We start from the raw sequence: 20598 nt of genomic DNA, 5'->3' as shown, positions 1-20598 counted from the left end.
GGGATCCCTGCAGCAGGAGCACCCCAGCTGGGGACATGGCCAGGACTCCCAGCCTTGCAGGGAAGGGGGTGCTGGACACCCCACACCTGGCAGGACACAGGGCAGGTGGGAAATGGGGCTGTGCACAGTGGGGCTGGGCTGCCAGGGGAGCAAGGGGCCACCAAGCTGGGTCCCTGAGGACTCTGCTCCTCCCACACTGTGGGTGTGCAGCAGCTTCTGGTGCAGGAATGGGGCCCTTGGTGCTGCAGCACTCATGGGGACTGCCCTGCCTGGAGGGAGGAGGTGACTCTGATGTTGGGGTATCCCTGAGCACGCAGTGGTGAGTGGTGGTCCCAGCCAGGTACCCTGCAGGGTCTCTTAGCTCCTCCTGAGCATGGAGGGGTTCTTGGTGCCACACCAGAGGGGCCCATCCTCAGACCCTGTGGTGAGGGAGCCTCCAAACTCTTCAGCAATCTTGTGGTGTGAGTACAGTGCCAGGGAGGGCCACAGAACTCCACTCTGGGGGTGCAGACAGCAGAGCCCCCCTCCCTCTGGACTCCCCTCGGGGACAGCCACACATTTGGTGCTGCCTAGCCAAAGGGAGCCTGAAGCACTGGCTCAGGCTGCTTGCCCAACTCAGGGCTCACCCTGGGGGTGTTACAGGGTCTGGGGCATGACCACGATGGCACCCACGAGCTTTGCCCGGCCCCACAGACGCCACGGACACAGGGATTATTAGCATGTCTCAGTTTAATCCCACACCCCGTCCCAGCGAGGTTCCCCTCCCACCCGACACCGCCAGCGGCATCCTGCAGACCCCAGAGAGGAGCAGTTCATTGCCAGGGGCTCAGCCCCACTATGGCAGCACCACGATCTTCTTCTCCAGGGTCTGTGGGGGGAACAGGACCCTCCTCATGGCGCTGTCCAGCTCCTCCAGTGCCAGCTGTGCGTGCAGCACCGTGGCGGCGTCGCGCTCCGCCGTGGCCACGTGCTTCAGCAGGCGGTACAGGTCCCGCAGCACGTCCCGCAGCACCTGGGCACGGCACGGGGCAGGGTCGGCCTCAGCACCGCCCCTCGGCGAGTCCCGGCAGGCTGGGACTGCCCCTTCCCCCGGGGCACCGACCGCGGCCACCGCCAGCGCAGCCCCGGCCCCCCCGTGACTCAGTTTCCCCACACGGCAGCAGCAGCACACTGTGGTGATCCTTCAGCCCAGGGCCACGGGGGCATGTCGGGATCCCGGCTGCGGGGATTCCCCTGGGGAACTGGCTGTTTCCCCCACGGGAGCTGAGTCCCAACACGCTTGTTACTGGGAACTGCGGAGGGAGGCCACAGTGGTGGAAAATCCGGGCATTTCCAAGTCAAATCAGTGATGAACAACTCCCACAGCTCCCAAGAGCTGGCACTGCCCCAGCATGGCGTGGCACTGTCCATGGCACAGCCCAGCAGCTCAGAGGGACACCCCCACAAAGCCCCCCTTCCCCAGGATCTGTTGAGGGAACCCTTTAGTGGGGGATGCCCAAACTGGGCATCTCAGTCCCTTGGGACTTTCCCTGGAAGCCGCTTGGGAATGAGCCCTGCAGCCCCTACAGAGCACAGGCCCTCCCCAAGGTGTGCCCAGGAGCCCCTTGGGGGCTGTCCCTGCCCCAGGGACAGGCAGGGGCTGACCCACCTCAGTGACCTTCTCACTCAGCCCCCGTAGCAGCAGCACCACCACGTGCACAGCAGCTCTTCGCACTTCAGCCTCGGGGTCTGTCCGGGCTATGGCTGTCACACAGCAGGTGACCTGTGGGGACAGGGCAGGGGGGCATCACCAGGGGCTGAGAGATGCAGGGGATCCCATCGGAGCAGCCACTGACGCGCTGGCAATGGCCCAAGAACGAGGATGGGACCCTCGTGCCCTGTTGGGTGCAGGCTCCCAGCAGCTCCCCCCAGGGCCAGGCGGCACATGGATGCCTCAGGAAGATGGATAAGAGTCTGTATAAAAATCAGGCAGAGCCAAAGGAATCTAATTAAATCCCGGCAGTGACAGCCGGGAGAATTAGCAGAGCTCGCACCTTCCCAAAATAGCAGCGTGTGGCTCACTGGCATCACATCAACTGCCGGGATCCACCGGTGCCGAGCAGTAACGGAGCAGCCCCGCTGCCAAATCCACGGTGTCTCACTCCAGGAGCACCGGAGGGGGCGGGGGTGTGAAGCCCTGGCTCCCGTGGGGCACAGACCGATCGCCTCCAGGGCTGCTGGGCCCCTGGTGTCGGGCTCACCCCACTGGGATCTCCCAGCAGCTCCCGAAGCCAAATCTCAGCCACAGCCTGCAGCCGGGGCGGGTGAGGGCCAGCTCCCGATACTGATGATACCGATAATGATAATTAAGATAACGGGAGAGTAACAAGGTGTCATTAAGCGGGAGGTGTCTCTGGCAGGCACCGCTTGTGCCCCCAGGTCTCCTCTGGCAATGGCTGCCACGGGTGGAGCAGGCACCTAAAAATCAGGGCTAGAAGGCTAGATAGAACCTCCCTAGTGTTTGCTTCAGGCCCCATGACTTTTATACTCCACAATATCAGCAATTATCACTCATGTCCTTAATGGAAATGTCCCGTTTCCATATGGAAATGTCCCATTTCCACATCCTCAGCAGCCCAACCATGTGCTAACAAATGCGCTCGTTAAGGAGAACGCTCCCCAGGCAGGGTGAGGGTCAGGATGGGGCCGGTACCTCCTGGATGATGGATCCCAGCTGGAAGCCCAGGTGCTGGCAGAGCTCGCCCAGGTTGGAGAGGCTGCTGGCCCGCAGGGCTCCGTCGGGATCGCGGGCACCCCGCAGGAAGGCGCGGATCAGCGGCTCCCGGTGCCGGAACACCATGTCCCCTGCCAGGAGAGCAGAGCCCGTGTCACCAGCAGGGAAAGGCCCCCCCTGCCTGCCAAAGCCCTGGCTCCGTTGGGAACAGATGGGTGGGGCATCTGCCTTGCAGCACCACTGAACAGCTGGATGCAACATCTGGAGTGTGGCTTGTGCCCCTCAGCACACACCCCGTGTCACAGAACCTGGGGCTCTTTGGCACATTCCAGTCCTCCCATGGGGTCACTCATGGTCCTGCAAACACACCAAGTGTGAATCTCAATTTCTGGCATCATCCAGACCCAATCCCCTGCCCCAATTAGCACACAGAGGTGCTGTGGATGTGTGAGCTGCTAATGAGAGCTCATGCCCGTGCTCAGCATCCACAACCATCCCAGGAGCGTGGTCATCCCGCAGCAGCTGTGTGCCCCACGGTGTGGACACACCTCCTACCAGGCAGGGCCTTGAGGGCTGAAAAGAAAGCTCCAGAAGGCCAGCTGGCCTGTAAATTCTGTTTTTCCAGCTCTCTCAAGCTCTGGAAACTCCTTGGACAATGGTGTCCTGCAGCAGATGGAGGCACTGGGGTGGATGCCTTGGGACGTCCCAGGGTGTGGGGACAGGAATGATCCTTGGGGCAGTGGAGGCCCCTATCACCCTGCATGTGGGGGCTCAGGCTGGGGACTGGCACAGGGTGGGGGAGCACAGGGCAGCCCTGTAATGCCAAGGACTTGCTGGGAATGTCTCATGCTCTGTGCCTGCATCCCAGGGCTCAGAATTACAGCAGTATGAGCAGTGCAGGGTGCTCTGAGTGGGATCCCCTCCACAGCCAGCAGTGCACCAGCCTCTGTGCCAGATGGCAACAGAAGGGGCATGCAACACTTCCTTTCCCCTCCTAGATAGGGAAAGCCACTCCAGTGGGACAGAAAACCGGGCTGGGCACAGGGCAGGAGCGAGGCATGACGGTCTCTTGGCATAGCAGGAGAGCTCAGAGCCACAGAGAGCTGAGGGGTGATCCTGGAAGTGCTGGATAAATCCTTGCTCTCAGATGCTGAAGCTTTGCAACAGGAACAACCTGGTGCAATTTGTTCTATAAATACGCCGGCGAGCCGGGACGCGCCGGAGCAGCTCCCGCGGCACCGCGGGGAGAGCCAGGGCAGGACGTGCCACCGTCCCTGGGGCAGCTTACAGGGACAACCTGCACCCAACCAGACACTTGGACACTGCCTGGGGAGGTCTGGGACTGAGGGGCTCTGCTGCCCTGAACCCATCCCAGCAGTGAGGATGGACGGTGGCACAGCCTGGCACTGATGCCACAGCTGGCACAGCCCAGGGATGCCACTGGTGCCAGGGAATGTGGCACAGGCCACAGGAGAGTCACAGTCCCAGGACTCAGGGGGTCCTGGCCCTGCAGGGGCATGCCCAGCCGAGGCACAGAGTGCCCACCCAGTGACCAGGGAGCTCTGCCTGGCTGCCCCAGCACCACAGACACTGGCTGCCACCTCCCTGGCCATGTACAGCTCCAGCTGTGTGCTCCTGCTGGCCAGGCCTCCTCCACAGAGTCAGACAAGGCATTTTAGGACGTGTCCCAACAGCAGATGCCAGAAAGGCATCATCCAGCTTCTACCTCTGAGCCCGGCGTGTCTGGGCGCTTCCCGGCAGTCTCCAAGCCCGGTGCTGCCGACCGAGGGGATGGTGGGCTGCTGGCAGGACCCCTCATCCTGCTCCTGCCAAACCCCTGCCAGCTTCTCTTGGGCTTTCAGACCCTGCTCACCTTCTGACAACAAAAGTCCCCTGTGGCTTTCCCCCTGGTAATGGTGAGGCTGAGCAGTGCTCTGGCTGCTGGCAGCGGGCAGTGCCATGCCCACGGCCAGGGACTCACCCAGTGCCCGGGTGACACGCATCAGCACCTCGCCCAGCTTCATCCTGGTGACAGCAGCCATGGTGTCCTCTTTGCCCTGTGCTGGGCGCTCGTACTGTGCCAGCAGGACGGGCAGAATCCGCTCTGGATACTCACTGGAGAGCAGGGCAACGCCTGCAGGGAAGAAAAGCTGGAAAATCAGTAATTTAGCAGCTGGCAGCAGGTGTCCATTCACTGCTGCTGGGTATGCCCTTTGAGCCAGTGAGGATTTGCTGCACTGGGGCCAGCTGGGCACTGCAGCCAATGCTTGGGTCTGGTCGCTGCTCCCAGCTCTTGGCCATCAGCACACGGTGCCAGCGTGTCTCTGTCCCTGCTGCATTTACCTGGCCAGGACTGGGAGCAGGAGCCAGTGCGTGCTGCATGCCCGCTGCATCTCCCTGGGGCTGACGAGAGACCAGATCCCAGATGCAGGGATCAGACCCTTCTCCCCCTCCCCTGAACACACTGCAGCCCCTCAATGACTGTCTTGTCACGAGGGGCCCAAAACTGACCCCAGGATTCCGGGTGTGATGTCCAGCACATCAGGACTACGCCACTGGAGACTGGCTCCATGAAACCCAGCGGTGCCACAACCCCTGGCTCAGCCCCAGCCTTGCTGCTGTGACAGGGAGCAAGTGGGATATGGGGACCCATCTGGCATGGCCCCCAGGCCTGTGCTTGGCACGGCAGGGCTCGGCAGGGCACAGGTGCCGGTGAGTCAGTGCTGCAGGAACCGCACCAGGGTTAATCACGGCAGCTGCAGCAGCGTTAATCACTGCACGTTACAGCCTTTGTGCTCCAGCCCCGGGCAAGGACAGGCCCGGCCCTCTCAAGACCGTACAGGCACTGGGAAGCACGGCATGAACTCCTTTCCCAGCTGCTGCCAAAGGTTACCAACCCAACGGCAGCAGTGCCAGCATGGCTGTGGGCCAGGGGAATGGCACATCCCTTCCACGGAACCCAGGGCACTGTGACCATCCACTGTCACCCAGGATACACAGTCACTGCTGCAGAAACACCTGCCTGCAATCCCACGGACAGCCAGTGCTGTGGGGCTGTGCCCAGCGTGCTGGGGCAAGCACTGACCTGAGGGTTTCCTAGGAAGGGTTGTGAGTACTCAGCAGCTGCCACCTTGGCAGAGCCCTCAGGGAGCACCAGTGGGTCCCCCACCTCCTGGTCCTCTGCCAGCCTCAGCTGAACAGACCCCTCTGTGGGTGCTGGGGCTGTGCCCACACTGTAGTGGAACTGCAGCCCCAGCCTGTGGCACAGACCTGGCACAGGGATGGTGACCAGCTCCAGGGAGTAACAATGACTGGGAGATGACGTCTCCAGCTTCAGGAACTCAGCATGGAGCCCACATGTGGCCCCAGGCTTGATGGAACAGCACAAAGCCACAATCTGGGAGGGCAGGAGATGCCGAGCCCTCAGCCTGGCCATGGTTCTGCTGCTCTCCAATCCCAGGGCACAGCACAAACCTTCCCTGACAAAGGGCTGGCACTCGCCCGGACAGGCACTGCTCACCTTGGATGGCTGAGAGGTAGACAAAGGCATCCTCGTGCTGCACATTCTCCAGGAACACCTGGAAGGAAGGGAAGTGCCATCAGCAGTGACCCTGGGCTGGGCCAGCAAGGCCAGAGGGCTCCAATAATGGTGACCATCTCCAGCCTGATGGCCTGTTCAGCACCAGCTCTGCCTCTGGTGGGGCACACAGCAGGGGACAGGGACCAAGGCAAGGACAGGGGCCTCAGCAGGAGCCCGGTACCTGCAGCAGCTTCTCCTGAAGCCGAATGGCCTCTGGATCCCTCTGGGTGACCAGGCTGGCGAGGCGGCGCAGGGCAGCTGCCCGGCCGGGGGGCTGGGGGTCGCAGGCTGACACCAGCAGCTCCTGCAGCCCCCCCGGGGCCGGGCTGTTGGCTCGTGGGGCTGGAGAGGCCCCGGGCCCACGGCCCCTGCTCTGCCCCGTGCTGCTGTCCCCATGAGCTGAGGGGCTGGGGGCGCTGCCAGCAGGGCTCCGTGCTGCCGGGCCAGGCTCCCGGCCCAGCAGGCCCTGGGCAGCGGTGCCCAGCGTGCCGGGCGAGCAGGCGCCGTGGGTGAGGATGGCGATGCGCAGGTCCGAGGCCAGCTCCTGGGTGAGGGGCTCAGGGTAGGTGCGGGACAGCTCCTCCAGCAGCGGCACCAGGCGCTTCAGCACCGCGAAATCGCTGGATTTCAGCTGGCAGGGAGAGGAGCAGCGCTGGCTGTTAGCAATGGAACGAGGGTCACACCCTGGCATGCTCCCCGGAGGGTGGGCATGGGGGTGAGGAGCCCCAGAGCCCCAGCCCCAGGTCAGGAGCTGGGCTCTGGGCACCGTGAGCTCCTCTCAACCCAGCGCCAATCCCAGCCCTGGCAGCAGCCATGGGAGAAGGTGGGAAGCACATGAACCTGAAGAACAGCAGGGTCTGGGTATGGGGACCAAACCAGGGACATCCCTCCCACCAGCTCTCCAGCACAATTCCACACAAATTCAGTGCCAGACTTGCCATTGGTCCTGCCTGGAAGGATGCTCCCAGCACAGCAGCCATGACCTGTCCTGAGCTGGAGAAGCTCTTGCCCTAACCTGGATTTAACTGCTAAAATCTGGGATGTGAGGCCTGAAAAAGGGTGCTTTAGCAGAGATTTTGGATGATTGCATAAAACCTCTCGCCTGCTGAAACCCAAACAGTTCTGCAGCTCCTTCCAAAACCTTTCACATTCCATTTTCCAAATTATGTCACTCCCATTAACACAAAAGTGGGAGCAGGAACTCGCCTGGGAGGGGCCCACTGCAGCCACAAGACTCTGGCTTTAACTTCTCTTCAACTACAGTTCTTTTCCCAGTATTAGAAATTTAGCAATAAGAGACAATAAATAATCTTTTTCTGTTAACAGCTGGATCTTCCTTAGGGCAAATCCAGGGATGAAACAACCCCAGCAGCTCAGTGATGGCAGCACGTTAATGGACATGCCATTGTTCCCCATGGCAGCTCCACTGAGTGACACAGAGCTCATATATATATATAGGTATTACAAGGTAATTGAGAGATATAAATAACAATATAAATATGTATAAAATGTAAATATAAAAGTATAAGGGGATTTTCAAGGGTACAGCCCACATGGGAAGTTCACAATGCTCTGCAGCCAGAGTCTGTGACCGTGTGGGGATGCAGAGGGTGCAGTGCTGGTATTTAAAGATGCTGTATGTGACTGCACCGTTCTGACAGTGCCTTTTTAGGAGAGATAATAAATTAGTTAATTGGGCTCTTTGGGGGTATCCTGCTCTGACTGAATCCTTGGTCAGCACCCTGGCACTGCCCCAAGGAAAATAATTATGTATCTATGTCTCCAGATGCATTTACAGGCTGTGACTCCGAGCCAGCCCAGCTGTGCCACTGCACCCTCAGCTGTCCACGGCAGTGCCAGCCCCCACCCCACACCCCCCGGTCCTCTCCCTCACCTGGACGGCCCCGCCGAGCACAGCGGCCACGAGCCCCATGGCCATGGCGAGGGTCTGCGCCTCGGCCGCCGCGCCCGGGCCCCGCGCAGGGTGGGCACAGGCCCGCTGCAGCACGGCTGCCAGGAACTGCTGCACCTGCCAAGGGAACGGCCATCAGCAGCAGGGACAGCCCAGGGCAGCCCCCTGCAGCTCCTGCTGCCTCTGAGCCCAGCCGAGCGTCCCTGTCACACACGGCTCTGAGCACAGTTCCACACAAACGAGTCCCTCCTCCCACACAGCTCTGAGCACAACCCCACACAAACGAGCACCCCCATCCCACACAGCTCTGAGCACAACCCCACACAAACGAGCACCCCAACCCACACAGCTCTGAGCACAACCCCACACAAACGAGCACCCCCATCCCACAGAACTCTGAGCACAACCCCACACAAACGAGTACCCCCATCCCACACAGCTCTGAGCACAACCCCACACAAACGAGTCCCCCATCCCACACAGCTCTGAGCACAACCCCACACAAACAAGCACCCCATCCCACACAGCTCTGAGCACAACCCCACACAAACGAGCACCCCCATCCCACACAGCTCCCCTGCACAACCCCACACAAACGAGTCCCCCATCCCACACAGCTCCCCTGCACAATCCCACACAAATTCAAGGAGTGTTCAGACCCTGCTCTCAGGGATGCACAGGGTTGCATTATTGGGGTGTCCATGCAGGGCCAGGAGTTGGACTCAATGATCCCTGTGGGTCCCTTCTAATTCAGAATATTCTGTGATTCTGTAATTCTGTGAAACCCTTCCCATTTTCCTCCTGTTGCTGCCGCCCCAATCCCAGTGTGGGCTCAGTCAAGTCATGACCACAACTGGGACAAGGTGATGGTCAAACTGGTGGGGTCTCTCAGCAGCAGAAGCCCCCCTGGGGCTGGAGGAACAGAGGGATCCCAGCTCCATCCCTGCCTCCTGCCTGGCTCCACCATGGGATGGAAGCTGGGATAGTCCCAAAGGGGAGCTCAAGGTGGGTCTGTATGGAAGTGCCCTAGGTGAAGGCTTGGAAATCCCAGAGCCAAGGAGCTCCAGCCCCTGTCTACAATCCTCCACACCAGCCTCCCCCTTATCCTGCACAGCTGACACTCCAGCCAGAGCCATTTCCTGTGTTCTCACTTACTTTGGGATTTTTCCCACAATATTTTTATTCCACATGTAACGATCCTGCCTGGTTGGCATTGGCCTTCTCCACACTTGGCACCAACACCTCTGATCCCACAGGTTTCCTGCCTTCCTAACAGATCCTGAAATGAGGGAGTTGATGTTCCCCATGCCTTATCTTCTCCCAGACAAACCTGGAAAGGGTTTGGATCAGGGTCACTCCTACCTAACAGGTGTGTTGCAACAGAGGAGGAACTATTGTGTTCCTCTTTCAGAAAACAAAGTATGAGGGCAACAAGCTCCTCTTGCACCAATTTCCAAACTTCCACCCCCAGGGCATTGGGTGCAGGCAGGATTTCCTCCTCAGCTGCCAGATTCCTTAAGCACATCCCTTAAGCAAGGAGGGAGGCTGTGGGAAAAGGCTTGCTAAAGGCTGCAGAAAAGGCTTAGGTACCTGTTGGGATAATTATTCCAGAGAAGAAATTCCATCAAACAGCAAATAAGTAAAAAAAAAAAAAAAATTGGAATATTTGCTCTCACAACATGGTGATACACGAGCTGGAGGAGGTTGAAGTTATATTTAATATTTTTTAAAAAAGGAAAATTCTGAATAAATAACAGTAGATTGCAACTGAGAAAAATGAAAACTTAAAAAATAATCTAGAAAAAAAAACATTTTAAAGTGGGAGGGATAAAAAAAGGAAAAATAAAACACTGGGGCACAGTTGTGTCTCAGGCAGGAGGAGAGAATCCTTGGTGCAGTGAGGAAATCAAGTTGACCTTGGTTATGGAGGAGAACACGTAAATAAAATAAATGTGCAGCTGGGGGGGCACAGCAGCTGCTGCTCCTGGGCTCCAGCTTTGGAAGGATGGACCCCACTTGCTCCCACCCCATTAGGGCCCCCCAAACACCCCAGGGAACCCCAGAGTGCAGAACCTGCTCAAAGCCTGTCCCTGTCCCAGCCCGGGGCCTCGCTGAAACACAACCCCAGGCAGGAGGATAATGGATTTTTTGTCTGCATTTCTTTGGTGGTGGGTTTTCATCCCAGACTCCTGGCCGGACCCTGGCAAAGCCCTTCCCCATTTCCCAGTGTCTCTGGGCCCGGCGGGTGGGTGTGATGGAGGCAGGTGGGGACAAAGCTGGGCTGGCTGTGTCCCCTCTGCTGCCGAGCACACAAAGGCTCCTTTGTCCCAAAGGAAACGTGAGGAAACCTGCCTGAGCCCTGCCCAAGGCAGCACGGGGAGCTGGCATGGCCGGGGCACTGGGGAAAACAGCAATAAAACACAGCACGAGGAAGCCAAAAGCCACAGGATCTGCAGGGATCTGCAGGGCATCCAGAGGGGAGTGCCAGGCTGCCTTCCCCACCAACCCCATCCAGGGCACGCTCAGGGGGAAAGATTGTAAATATCCTTTTTGGGACCAAGGGGCACCAGTGGCCTTTGAAATGACAATATTTCATAAATTTGGCACTGCTCACTCATGAATACAGGAGCACAGTTATGCCAACCAGGTTGCTCCCATCCAACCTGGCCTTGGGTACTTCCAGGGATGACACAGCCACAGCTTCTCTGGGCAGCCTGTGCCAGGGCCTCACCACGCTCACAGGGAGGAATTTCTTCACTGTACCCCTTCTAACCCTGCCCTCTGTTAGGGGGAAGCCATTCCCCTTTGTCCTGTCACCTCCTTGTATAAAGTCCCTCTCCAGCTCTCTGGGAGCTCCTTTAAGGACTGGAAGTTTCTCTGAAGGTCACTCTGGACCCTTCTCTTCTCCAGGCTGAGTAATCCCAGCTCCTTCAGCCTTTGCTCCTGGCAGTGTTCAGTGTTCAGCCTTTGCTCCTGGCAGTGTTCATTTGATGCCCCCAGGCTTTGCACCACCAACCTGCACAATGTCAGTGAACACGGTGTCCGAGACGCCCTGGCACAGTGCGGCCACCAGCTGCAGGACCAGCAGCTTCCTCCCCTGCCTGGCCTGGTCCTGCTCCAGCTCCAGCAAACTCCCTCCAGGCTCCACAGCTGGGTTTGGAGCCTCCTCATCCTCCGCAGCCACCTGAGTCAGCTCCTGCCGGGAAGGGAAGGGAAGGGAAGGGAAGGGAAGGGAAGGGAAGGGAAGGGAAGGGAAGGGAAGGGAAGGGAAGGGAAGGGAAGGGAAGGGAAGGGAAGGGAAGGGAAGGGAAGGGAAGGGTTAAACATCGGGCCAGCAATGCCAGGTGACTCCTCCCACCACCCTCCAGCTGCTGGATGAAGGTTTCTGAGAGCTGTCCCCAGCTCCTGGGTGTCCCATCCCTATCCCCTCCTGGGACTATGGGCTGGGGCACAGAATCCCAGTCCAACCCTGCAGGGAACGGTGGGGGGCTCCAAGTGAGATCAAAGGAAGCAGGTATGGGGCCCCTCTTCTGGAGCCAAGGAAGCAACAGGGATTATTCCCAGCCTCCAACACACTTCAGACATGCTCCCGTAGTTAAAACAGCCCAGGGGGAGGATGAGGGTTAACCCCTTCAGGGATAGGACTGCTCCCACTCCTAGGCTTCCCACCCAGCACACAGGGCTGCTCCAGCACGTGCCATGCCCCAGGACACACAGGGGATGATCCTCCTTTTGCCTTCTGCTTGTCCAGAGAACCCCTTCCCACAGGTATGCCCCAGCCAGGGGCTGGCTGCCCTCACCTTCAGGCAGTGGATGAAGAAGTCTCCTGCCAGACCACTCTTCTGGCAGTGGGACAGGAGCTCCACCAAGCTCTCCACATGGCACTGCTCCAAGGAGATCTTCTGGTACAGGGCCTCATCTTCATCGCTGGAACAGGTCACTGTATCACCAGCACAAACACACCCAGAGCCCCCTGACACCCAGACTCCAGGGCATGGTGAAATCCCAGGCTGCATTTCCCTGGAAGCCTTCCTTCCCAGCACTTCCCAGCAGAGCCTGGAGGCAGCTGAGCCAAACATTGCCCAGGTCATTTGGGCTCTGCTTATTAACTAACCTGCACTCATTAACACAAACCATGAGCCCAAAGCATACATTTCATCCAGCCCATAAACACCATGATTAGTGCTGGGTAAGTTAGGGAGAGCTGTGGCAACAGGGGCATGGGCAGAGCCAGTATAGAACAAGTTTAAAGTAGTCCCAGTTTAAGCAAGGCAGAGCTGCTTCTAATTCTGGCCCTGCAGTACCTAAAGTTTATAAAAAGGCTGGAGAGGGACTTTGAGCAAGGGTGTGGAGTGACAGAACAAGGGGGAATGGCTTCCCACTGACCAGAGGTGGGTTAGATGGGATAATGGGAAAGAATCCTTCCCTGTGAGGGTGGGCAGGCCCTGGAACAGGCTGCCCAGAGCAGCTGTGGCTGCCCCATCCTTGGAAGTGTCCCAGGCCAGGCTGGATGGGACTTGGAACAACCTGAGACAGTGGAAGGTGTCCCTGCCATGGCATGGGGCAGAACAAGATGAGCTTTAAGGTCTTTTCCAACCCAAACCAGTCTGTAATTCTAACTTAGATCAGGAAAAGCCTGAAAAAAAACCCAAACCAAACATATTTGTGGGGACTTTGCTGCATGTGCCCCCATCTCCCAGCACACCCCTGGGCACAGCTGTGCCTCTGCCTGCCCACAGTGCTGCCCTGCCAGCTCACAGCCCCTCTGTTCAAACCCAGCCTCCTGCTGCTGGACATCCCAGCCAGACTAAAGGCTGCAGTTAACTCCCAGCATGGGCAGCTCTGCCTCCCCTCAGAGGCCATCTGCCCACACCAGAGGAGCTCCGTGGCTGCTCTGTGATGCTGGCACTGCCACAGTCTGTGCTGTGACTGTGCCACCTGTGCCTGAGGGACTGTGCTCACTGTGTCACCACACAGGCTCGGGCTGGAGGCTGGAAGGTGAATCTGGGGGGTATTGAGATTGGAAAGGCACATCCCCTTCCCAGACACTGCACAGCAGGCAGCAGTGCACACCAGTGCTCAGGTGGAGCGTGATGCTTTGTGTGGCTGGAAGTCAGAGCCCTGCACATGTCCAGGAAACCTGGGGGCTGTGTTGGCTCTGTGGAAGTGTCACCTGCCTGAGCCTGAAGGGATGAGACCCTGTGGGATGGCTCTGGCAGCCCCTGCTTTGCCCAGGCTCTCTGCCAGGAAAGCCCTGGGTGCCCAGTGACTCGGGGACTGTCCCACAGCACTCACCTGATGGTTTCCTGCACGACGACGGCAGCACCGCCCTCGCTGCCCACTCGGAGCTGGCACTGCGGGTGCAGGGTGGGCACGTGGCTGCTGAGCCCAGCCAGGCCCTCCAGCACAGCCAGGGCCTGCTCCCGCTCCGCCTTCTCCAGGAACCACAGCAGGATGTCCTGGCACGGGGAGCTGCCAGGGGGAAAGGAGCCAGTGGTGACACTGCTCTGCCCACTGCACCGTCCCTGCACAGGCTTGGGATGAGGGACATGACTGGAGTGCTCTGGAGCAGCCCTCCCTGGGATGCTCCAGCTCCTGGCTCTGGCAGCTGAAGGCATTTGTGCCTGTTTCTAAGGGAATCAGCAGCACATCCTGCCCTTCTGGCGCTCCCAGATGGAAGGATTTGGGTTCCTCCACACTTCAGGCTGGCAAGGAAGCACTGTGAACACCCTTGGCACGCCCTGCCTGCGCCTCATGCCGAGGTGACAAGGGCTGGTGGCAGTGCCAAGGGAGAGGAAGAAGGAGATGGGAGCACTGAGGTGGCACGGGGAGCCCTGCCAAGGAAAGAGCAGGTTAATGAGGTGGAGCAGCCGCACTGGGCCGTGCCAGGGGTCTGGAAACCTGAGCACTTCCAGGCAGCTGTGGGTTCACTCATCCCTGCCAAATTCCTTAGCAGAGGAAGCAGTGACTGCTGGCCCAGCAGCAGCGTGAGCTTGGCGTGTCCCACAGCTTGTCACGGCACTCGCTGCTCTTTGAAGTGATTAACGAGGCCTTTAATATTAAACAGCACAGGCTGTGTCTACACACACCTTTTAGGGAAAGCCTCCACACGCCAGGGTCACCAGAGCACTGTGCAACCCCACCAGGAATGCTTTTACCAGGCTGGTCCTAACTCCAGGAAAAGCCTGGGGGGACCAAGGAGAGAGGACAGCAGCACCTGGTCACCCCTGTCCCTGCCACGGGTGGCACACGTGGTGCTTCCCACTGTACACCAGTCACGGGGAGCTGGGCATGGTGTGGGATCAGCTGCCAGGACTGTACCAGAGGAGAGTGATCCCAGATTGGAGAATGACCCTGTACTTCCAAGAGGCAGTGCTTAAACTGTTTTACCAGTTTTTATGCTATTTGTAGATCCCTCCATCCAGTTTCCAGCATCACTACCTCCATCCATGGACAACCACAATCCCTGCTCTAGGCAGAGCCACCCTGTGCTCCTGAGGGCACGCTCAGCTCTACACAGAACATCCTGGCTTCAGGGAAAACAAAAACTAACGTGAGAATGGGCTGCCAGTGAGGCTGTGTGCCCTGCCTGTGGTTGCTGCCTGCTTGGAACAGAGTGCTCTGGGGTGAGAAGGAGGCTCTCTGCTCCTGCCTGTGCCCCGAGCGTGGCTGCTGCAGGAGGGTGAGCCCAGCAGATGAAACCCCAGCAGGAACAGAGTACAAAGCCTCCCTTACCGTAAGTATGACACATTCTGCCTGGCGAAGGAATAGAGGGAAAACACCACTCCCAGGACTGGCTGCAGGGATCCCAGCAGCAGGCTCGAGCTGTCATTCCCAACCACATACACCTACAGAGGGAGAGAGGGGCACAGCCAGGGGAGTCAAACACCTGCACGGGCAGAGGGAGCTCAGGAACACGTCTGAGCACAGGGCAGCTGCCAGGGAGGATGGTGGAGGGCTCTCAGCCTCCTCCTTCAGTCTGGAGGCTGCCTTCCCTGATTATGCCACATTCCCTATTAAAACCTGCCTTCAGCACCATCTTTCTCCAAGAATTTGCTTAACCACAGCAGGGCTCCGAGCTACAGGAAGGTTGCAGGCAGTTTTTGTGAAATCTGCTGCTTAGGAGTGAGATCCTGCCTTACCCAGGGATGCAACAGGTCCCCTGGCATGAGCAAATCTTCACTGAATGACTGTAAATCTCAAACACAGAGATCAGTCACCAGCAGGGCAGCTGGGCTGGTGGGTGCTGAGCTGAGGCACTGGGCTGCTCAGGCTCTGGGGGGCTGCAGAGGCTCTGGGGATGCTGTTGGTGCTCAGGGGGTATTGCAGGGGCTCTGAGGATGCTGTAGAGGCTCTGGAGGGGTTGCAGAGGCTCTTGGGGGCATTGAAGAGGCTCTTGGGGGGGCTATAGGGCCTCAGGGTGACTGCAGAGCCCTGCTCCTCCCCTCCACCTCACCCAGCAGCCTCCCAGGAGGGTAAGAAATGGTCCCCAAGGGCCCTGCCCTGCTGCACTGCTGCACACAGACCTGTTTTCATGTGCTAATCCCCACGGAGCCATTCCTCCTCCCCAGACCCTTGTGTACACAAAGGCTCCCGATGAAGCCCCAAGGATGGTTTCTCACTAAGCATCAAATGACACTTGTTAGGCAAGAAACCCCCCCCAAATCTGGGGTCTCCTCACTAATCTGGCTGCTGTCAGGCCCCCAGTGCTCTGCCATTAAGGAGGGACCCACCCCAACCCCCCCAGCACTGCTCTGGGAGGGAGCAGCCCTCCAGACCAGTCTCTGCCTGCCAGCCAGTTACAACAGATCATTACTGGGAAAATACACAACAATCCCAGCATTTAAGAGCTTAGCCTGCCTCGGGGCATGCCAGGAAGCAAGTCACCAGCTTCTGAAATTTGAATTCCTGGAGTGGAGATGTCCTTGTGGGTTGGAACGTGCAGCAGGAAGCTGCTGGAGCCTGCAGTGTGGCACTGGGGTTACTGGGGGCAATGGCAGGAAATGAGTTATGAGGGGAGGTGGCACAGGAGACACCTCCACAGAAAGCCCTCATCCTTCACAGGAAGCACAAGGATGGACCTCACCAATCCCTCAATGCCAGAACCAAGATCTGGGCTCCAAGGAAAGCTCAGAGCTCCTTACAGTGCCTAAGGGGGCTCCAAGAGGGCTGGAGAGGGACTTTGGACAGGGGATAGAGTGACAGGACAAGGAGCAATAACTTCCAACCTTAAGAGGACGGGTTGAATGGGATACTGGGAAGGAATCCTTCCCTGTGAGGGTGGTGAGGCTCTGGCACAGCCCATGTGGAGGCTGGGGTACTCCTGCAGATGAAGACCAGACAACTGAGCATGACTGCAGGAGACACTGACGGGGTTTGTGGGGCCCAACACACACTGAACTGCTCACCAGGTCTCAAATCAGCTTTTTCTCACCCAAAGCAGACATGGTACCTTGAGCACATCTTCCACACAGCTGCCCAGCTCTGCCTCTGGCACCAGCATGGCCCCTGCTGTCAAATCCTCCAGTGCCAGCTCTGAAAGCAAAGGGCACACACATGAGCCCCCCAAAACAGCCCAGAACCCCCAGCAGCAGAACTGCATTCCCTGCACCCCAAAGCACTCCCACAGCTCCCTTCCCTCCCCGTGGGAACAGAGCAGCCCTCATTAGCCATCCTAATTGTGCTGCAGTGCTGTAAACCCCCAAGGAGACACGGAAATCAACACAGACCACAACTCCATGATGGACGATTCCCCAGAGAGCTGCTGGCCTGTGTGGGGAACCAGCAGCTCCTGTCTGCAAGCCCAGAACAAGGATGTCAGACTGGGAGAGTCTCCCAAGGAGCACAGGCAGAGCCAAACTGCTCAGCTCCCACGCTGCAGCGACTGCACTCAAACAGGGGTAAATATGGGGTACCCAGACAAACTGACAGGGTCAGCACAGAGAGCTGGGCTGCCACACTCCCCAGCCTGGCCTGAGAAAACTCCGATGGAATGACAAAACCCAGTGAGGAGCAGAACCAGGGCCCTCCCCAGTGCAGGTGGGTACCTGCAGCCTCGGAGCAGCGGCGCAGCGGGGCCAGCAGGGGCTGCAGCAGGTGCCTCTCTGCCAGCTGGGGCTGCTCCCTGGCCATGCTCAGCACCGTGGTGGAGGCCACACGCTGGAACTGCCGCGCTGCCACTTTGTCCTGGACGTGCAACAAGTCCAGAATCTGCCAAGGAAAAAGAAACAAGGATCAGCAACCCCTCAGAGGGGACAGCCTGGCGCCTCGCAGCAGCCAAGGAGCCACCCATGTGCTGCTGTGCTGGCAGCTGGCATGACATTCTGTGTGTGGAAGAGCCAGTGTCCTTCCCACACATGCAGGACACCTCTCTGGGTCAAACCAGGAGCCTGCACCACTCCCAGAGCCAAAGGCTAAAAGCAAGAGCTACACACAGAGCTCTGTGTAGCACAGTGACAAGTCCCTCATGTGATCAGACAACATCATCCAGCATTTCAATAAAACACAGAAAATTCAAGAGTGGAAACGTCCTACTGCCAGGAAAACATGTTCACATTGTGCTGACTTGAGCCAGGCCACACTGAAGCAAAAGGAAGAGCCCCAGCACCCTCCAAGCTGAGAGCTGGCTCCACATTCCCCAGCAGAGGGGATGAGGGACTTACCTGGGGGCACACCTGTCTGTAGTAGTCCTCAAGGGACAGGCACTGCTGGGGGCAGGCTGCCAGGATCTTCCCAACTGCATCACATTTCCTCCAGTCCAGAGCTGCTGCTTCAGCACCAGCACCACCTACAACAGCAGCAGAAATCCTGGGTCAGCTCAACCCATGGCCAGCTCTGGCTGAAGCCAGGTGCTCCTAGCCAAAAATTGGATTTTGATTTTGAGCTTTTCTTGCTCTTTCAGGAGACAGATGAACTTAAGGATAGAAAGGGGAAAATTGCTGTGCAAGAGCCCTAATAGTGGAAAGCAATTCCTACAGCCAGGTGGGTGAGCCAAAAGGTGGGGAGAGGTTGTGCTTGGATGGTTGGAGTTGGCCAGACAAGATTTTGGCACTAAAAACCGTGGGATTCAGCTTGTGGAGAGAAACAGCTTCCTTCCCTGGCAGGACATGGAGAGCAGGGGATGGGATGGGTCTCACTGTCCCTACAGCTCCCACAGCCCAGCGCCCAGCACGGCTCCCACCACACTGGGACAGGGCACTCCCCAGGACTGATCCCACTCTGGACACACACACTGTGTGACCCTATCGAGGCACAAACAGGCTTGGAGCCTTTCAGTGTGGCCCTCTAACATATGTGTATCCCAAATTAGAGCAGTTTGGGAGCTCAGTGCAGAGGCAAAGTCTGTGTGACACCACGTCACCTCAGCCTGGCACGAGCCAGCCCCTACACCCAGCTCTTGTGGCTCTGCTCTTCTGGGGTGAGCTGTCTCAAGACACCTCTGAATCTGTGATGCTGGGGCCCAGAGCCCCCCACTCACCGTCTGTGGCCTCCAAGACACCCCGAACCACGGCCTGCACCCCGCTGGGCCTCAGCAGCCTCTCGGAGAGCAGGTGCCCGCAGAGCCGCCGCAGCCAGCCCGGAGCTGCCCCCGGGCACCTCTGCAAGGCAGCAAAGGAGCGGGTGAGGAGCCTGCCTGCACACACCTGTGCCCAGCCCACCCCTGGGCAACAGCCATGCTCTGACAGAGAGCACAGCACACAGGCTTTGAATTGCTGCTTCATCCAGCAGCACAAAGCAAATCAGGAATTAATGAGAGGTCAGCCCTCAGGTGCTTAGCATGCTATTCCACCTCTGGAAGTGTCCAAGGCCAGGCTGGACGGGGCTTGGAGCAACCTGGGATGGTGGAAAGTGTCCCCACCCATGATAGAGAGTAAAATGACATGAACTTTGAGTTCCCTTCCAGGCCAAGCCATTCTGGGATTCTATGATTCTATTAAGAATCATAGAGCATTTTTCCCTGGGGACTTTCCTAAAACAACACTTAAGAGATTCCCCATCTCCTCCTCCCCGGGATGCTTTGGAACAGCCCCAGAGAGCAGCAGGTGCCCTGTGTCATCCCCTGAGTGGGAAGGGTGAGGTTTGGAGGAGCAGGAGCTGTGCTTGGCCGGGCACGGTGGATGTGGGTGCTAAGCCAAGGTGGCACGTGCGGCGATGACAGTCCCTGACACGCCCACACTCCGCTCCTGCACAGCAGGGCTGGAAAGCCACACACCCAGCAGCCTCGCCGGCACTCGGGGACTGGCTTTGAAGGTTTAAGAACATTCCTAGAAGAGCAGCATCCTCGGCGTGTGGGAACCGCGGGGGGTAGGGACGCTGACAGCCCGGTGTCGGGGATGGCCCCGGGTACCTGCTTGGGCTGTCCCTGCAGGACGAGCAGCTCCTGCACGGCCAGCGGTTGGTAAACACGGTCCAGGATGTCCCCCAGGGCTTCCCGGCACTGCGCTCGCTCCGCGTCCGAAACACCCTGGAACAAAACACACCGGGGCTTTGAGAACAGCTCGGGCCGGGCGGTGTGCCGGTGCCCGGCAGCCCCTCGGCGGGCTCCGTGCCTCCCGTTCTTTCTCTGACATGGGGCGGGACACAGGAGGAACCGCCGGAGGAGCGGGCTGGGACACGCACGCCTGCCCTGGGGAGCGGGACACGGGCTGCGAGTGTGGCACGGACCTGGCAGAGGGCGGCGGGGCCGTGTCCCAGCGCGCAGAGCCCGCACAGGAGCAGCCGGAGATGCCGGGCGAGCAGAGGGGCGCCCAGCGCCGGCAGCCGGGCCAGCTCCACCAACGCGGCCACGGCGGCGAACAGCCGGGCCCCGCGGCTGCCGGGCGGCGGCCCCAGCGCCGGCCCCGGCCCGAGCCCCGGCGGCAGGTGCGGCAGCAGCCCCAGCCCCACGGCGGCCCGCAGCGCCCGCCGCACCGCCCGCTCCTGCCCCACGCTCAGCGTGTCGGCGCCGGGCGGCGGCGGCGCCCCGGGAGCGGCGGGGGCGGCGGGGGTGGCGGCCAGCGCGGCCAGGCGCTCCTTGAGGCACAGCAGCAGCGCCAGCAGCCCGCAGGCCGCCGCCCAGCCCGGCTCCGCGCTCGCCGCCCCGGCCGCCAGCGCGGGCGCCCGGCACAGCACGGCCGCCCGGAGCTGGCGCAGCGCGGCCCAGCCCGCTGCCCGGGACAGCCGCTCCTCCAGCGCCGCCGCGTTCCTGCGCAGCGTCTCCGGGCACAGGGCGGGCTCCTTGCCGGGCTCGGCAGCACTGTCGCCATCACCGGGCGGCCCCAGCAGCAGCTCCAGCGCCTCCAGCACACAGGCCGGCTCCGGGCCCGGCTGCGCGCCGCCCGCCATGTCGGGAGCGCTGTCGGTCAGTGCCGCCATGCTGCGCAGGGCAGGGAAGGGGCGGGGCTGTCGCCGCCC

The 20598-nt window shown here is 59.6% G+C and overlaps 1 protein-coding gene across 2 annotated transcripts; it reads right to left on the bottom strand.

Moving 5' to 3' along the window:
* Positions 1-711: 711 nt before the first annotated feature.
* TANGO6 (transport and golgi organization 6 homolog) lies at positions 712-20562 on the bottom strand. 2 transcript variants are annotated; one of them, XM_071440902.1, is made up of 17 exons: positions 19870-20562; positions 19553-19669; positions 18683-18803; positions 17868-17992; positions 17253-17415; positions 16658-16740; positions 14941-15053; positions 13501-13677; positions 12006-12132; positions 11222-11401; positions 8188-8322; positions 6475-6924; positions 6234-6291; positions 4695-4847; positions 2693-2844; positions 1649-1762; positions 712-1012 (listed from the first exon to the last, which is right to left on the bottom strand). In XM_071440902.1, the coding sequence occupies exons 1-17, from the start codon at positions 20557-20559 to the stop codon at positions 836-838; spliced, it is 3135 nt and encodes a 1044-aa protein (XP_071297003.1). In that variant the 5' UTR covers positions 20560-20562; the 3' UTR covers positions 712-835. The 2 variants fall into 2 exon arrangements, with proteins under 2 accessions (XP_071297003.1, XP_071297006.1); XM_071440905.1 differs by lacking the exons at positions 712-1012; positions 1649-1762; positions 2693-2844 and adding an exon at positions 2851-3070.
* Between the last annotated feature and the right edge of the window lie 36 nt (positions 20563-20598).

The sequence above is a fragment of the Agelaius tricolor genome, unplaced genomic scaffold (assembly GCF_023055355.1).
Source record: "Agelaius tricolor isolate 1412-34295 unplaced genomic scaffold, bAgeTri1.0.p SCAF_15, whole genome shotgun sequence".
NCBI lineage: Eukaryota > Metazoa > Chordata > Aves > Passeriformes > Icteridae > Agelaius > Agelaius tricolor.
The sequence above is the reverse complement of the archived record's forward strand: the minus strand, read 5'-3'. Positions and strand labels throughout refer to the sequence as shown.

Coding starts and splice junctions, on each gene's coding strand:
- TANGO6 (XM_071440902.1), bottom strand. CDS start 20,559: ATGGCGGCACTGACCGACAGCGCTCCCGACATGGCGGGCGGCGCGCAG. Junction 13,678..14,940: donor CAGAATGTGTCATACTTACG/GTAAGGGAGGCT, acceptor TCCCCCTGGCAG/CTCCCCGTGCCAGGACATCC. Junction 1,763..2,692: donor TGGGATCCATCATCCAGGAG/GTACCGGCCCCA, acceptor CTGTCCCCACAG/GTCACCTGCTGTGTGACAGC.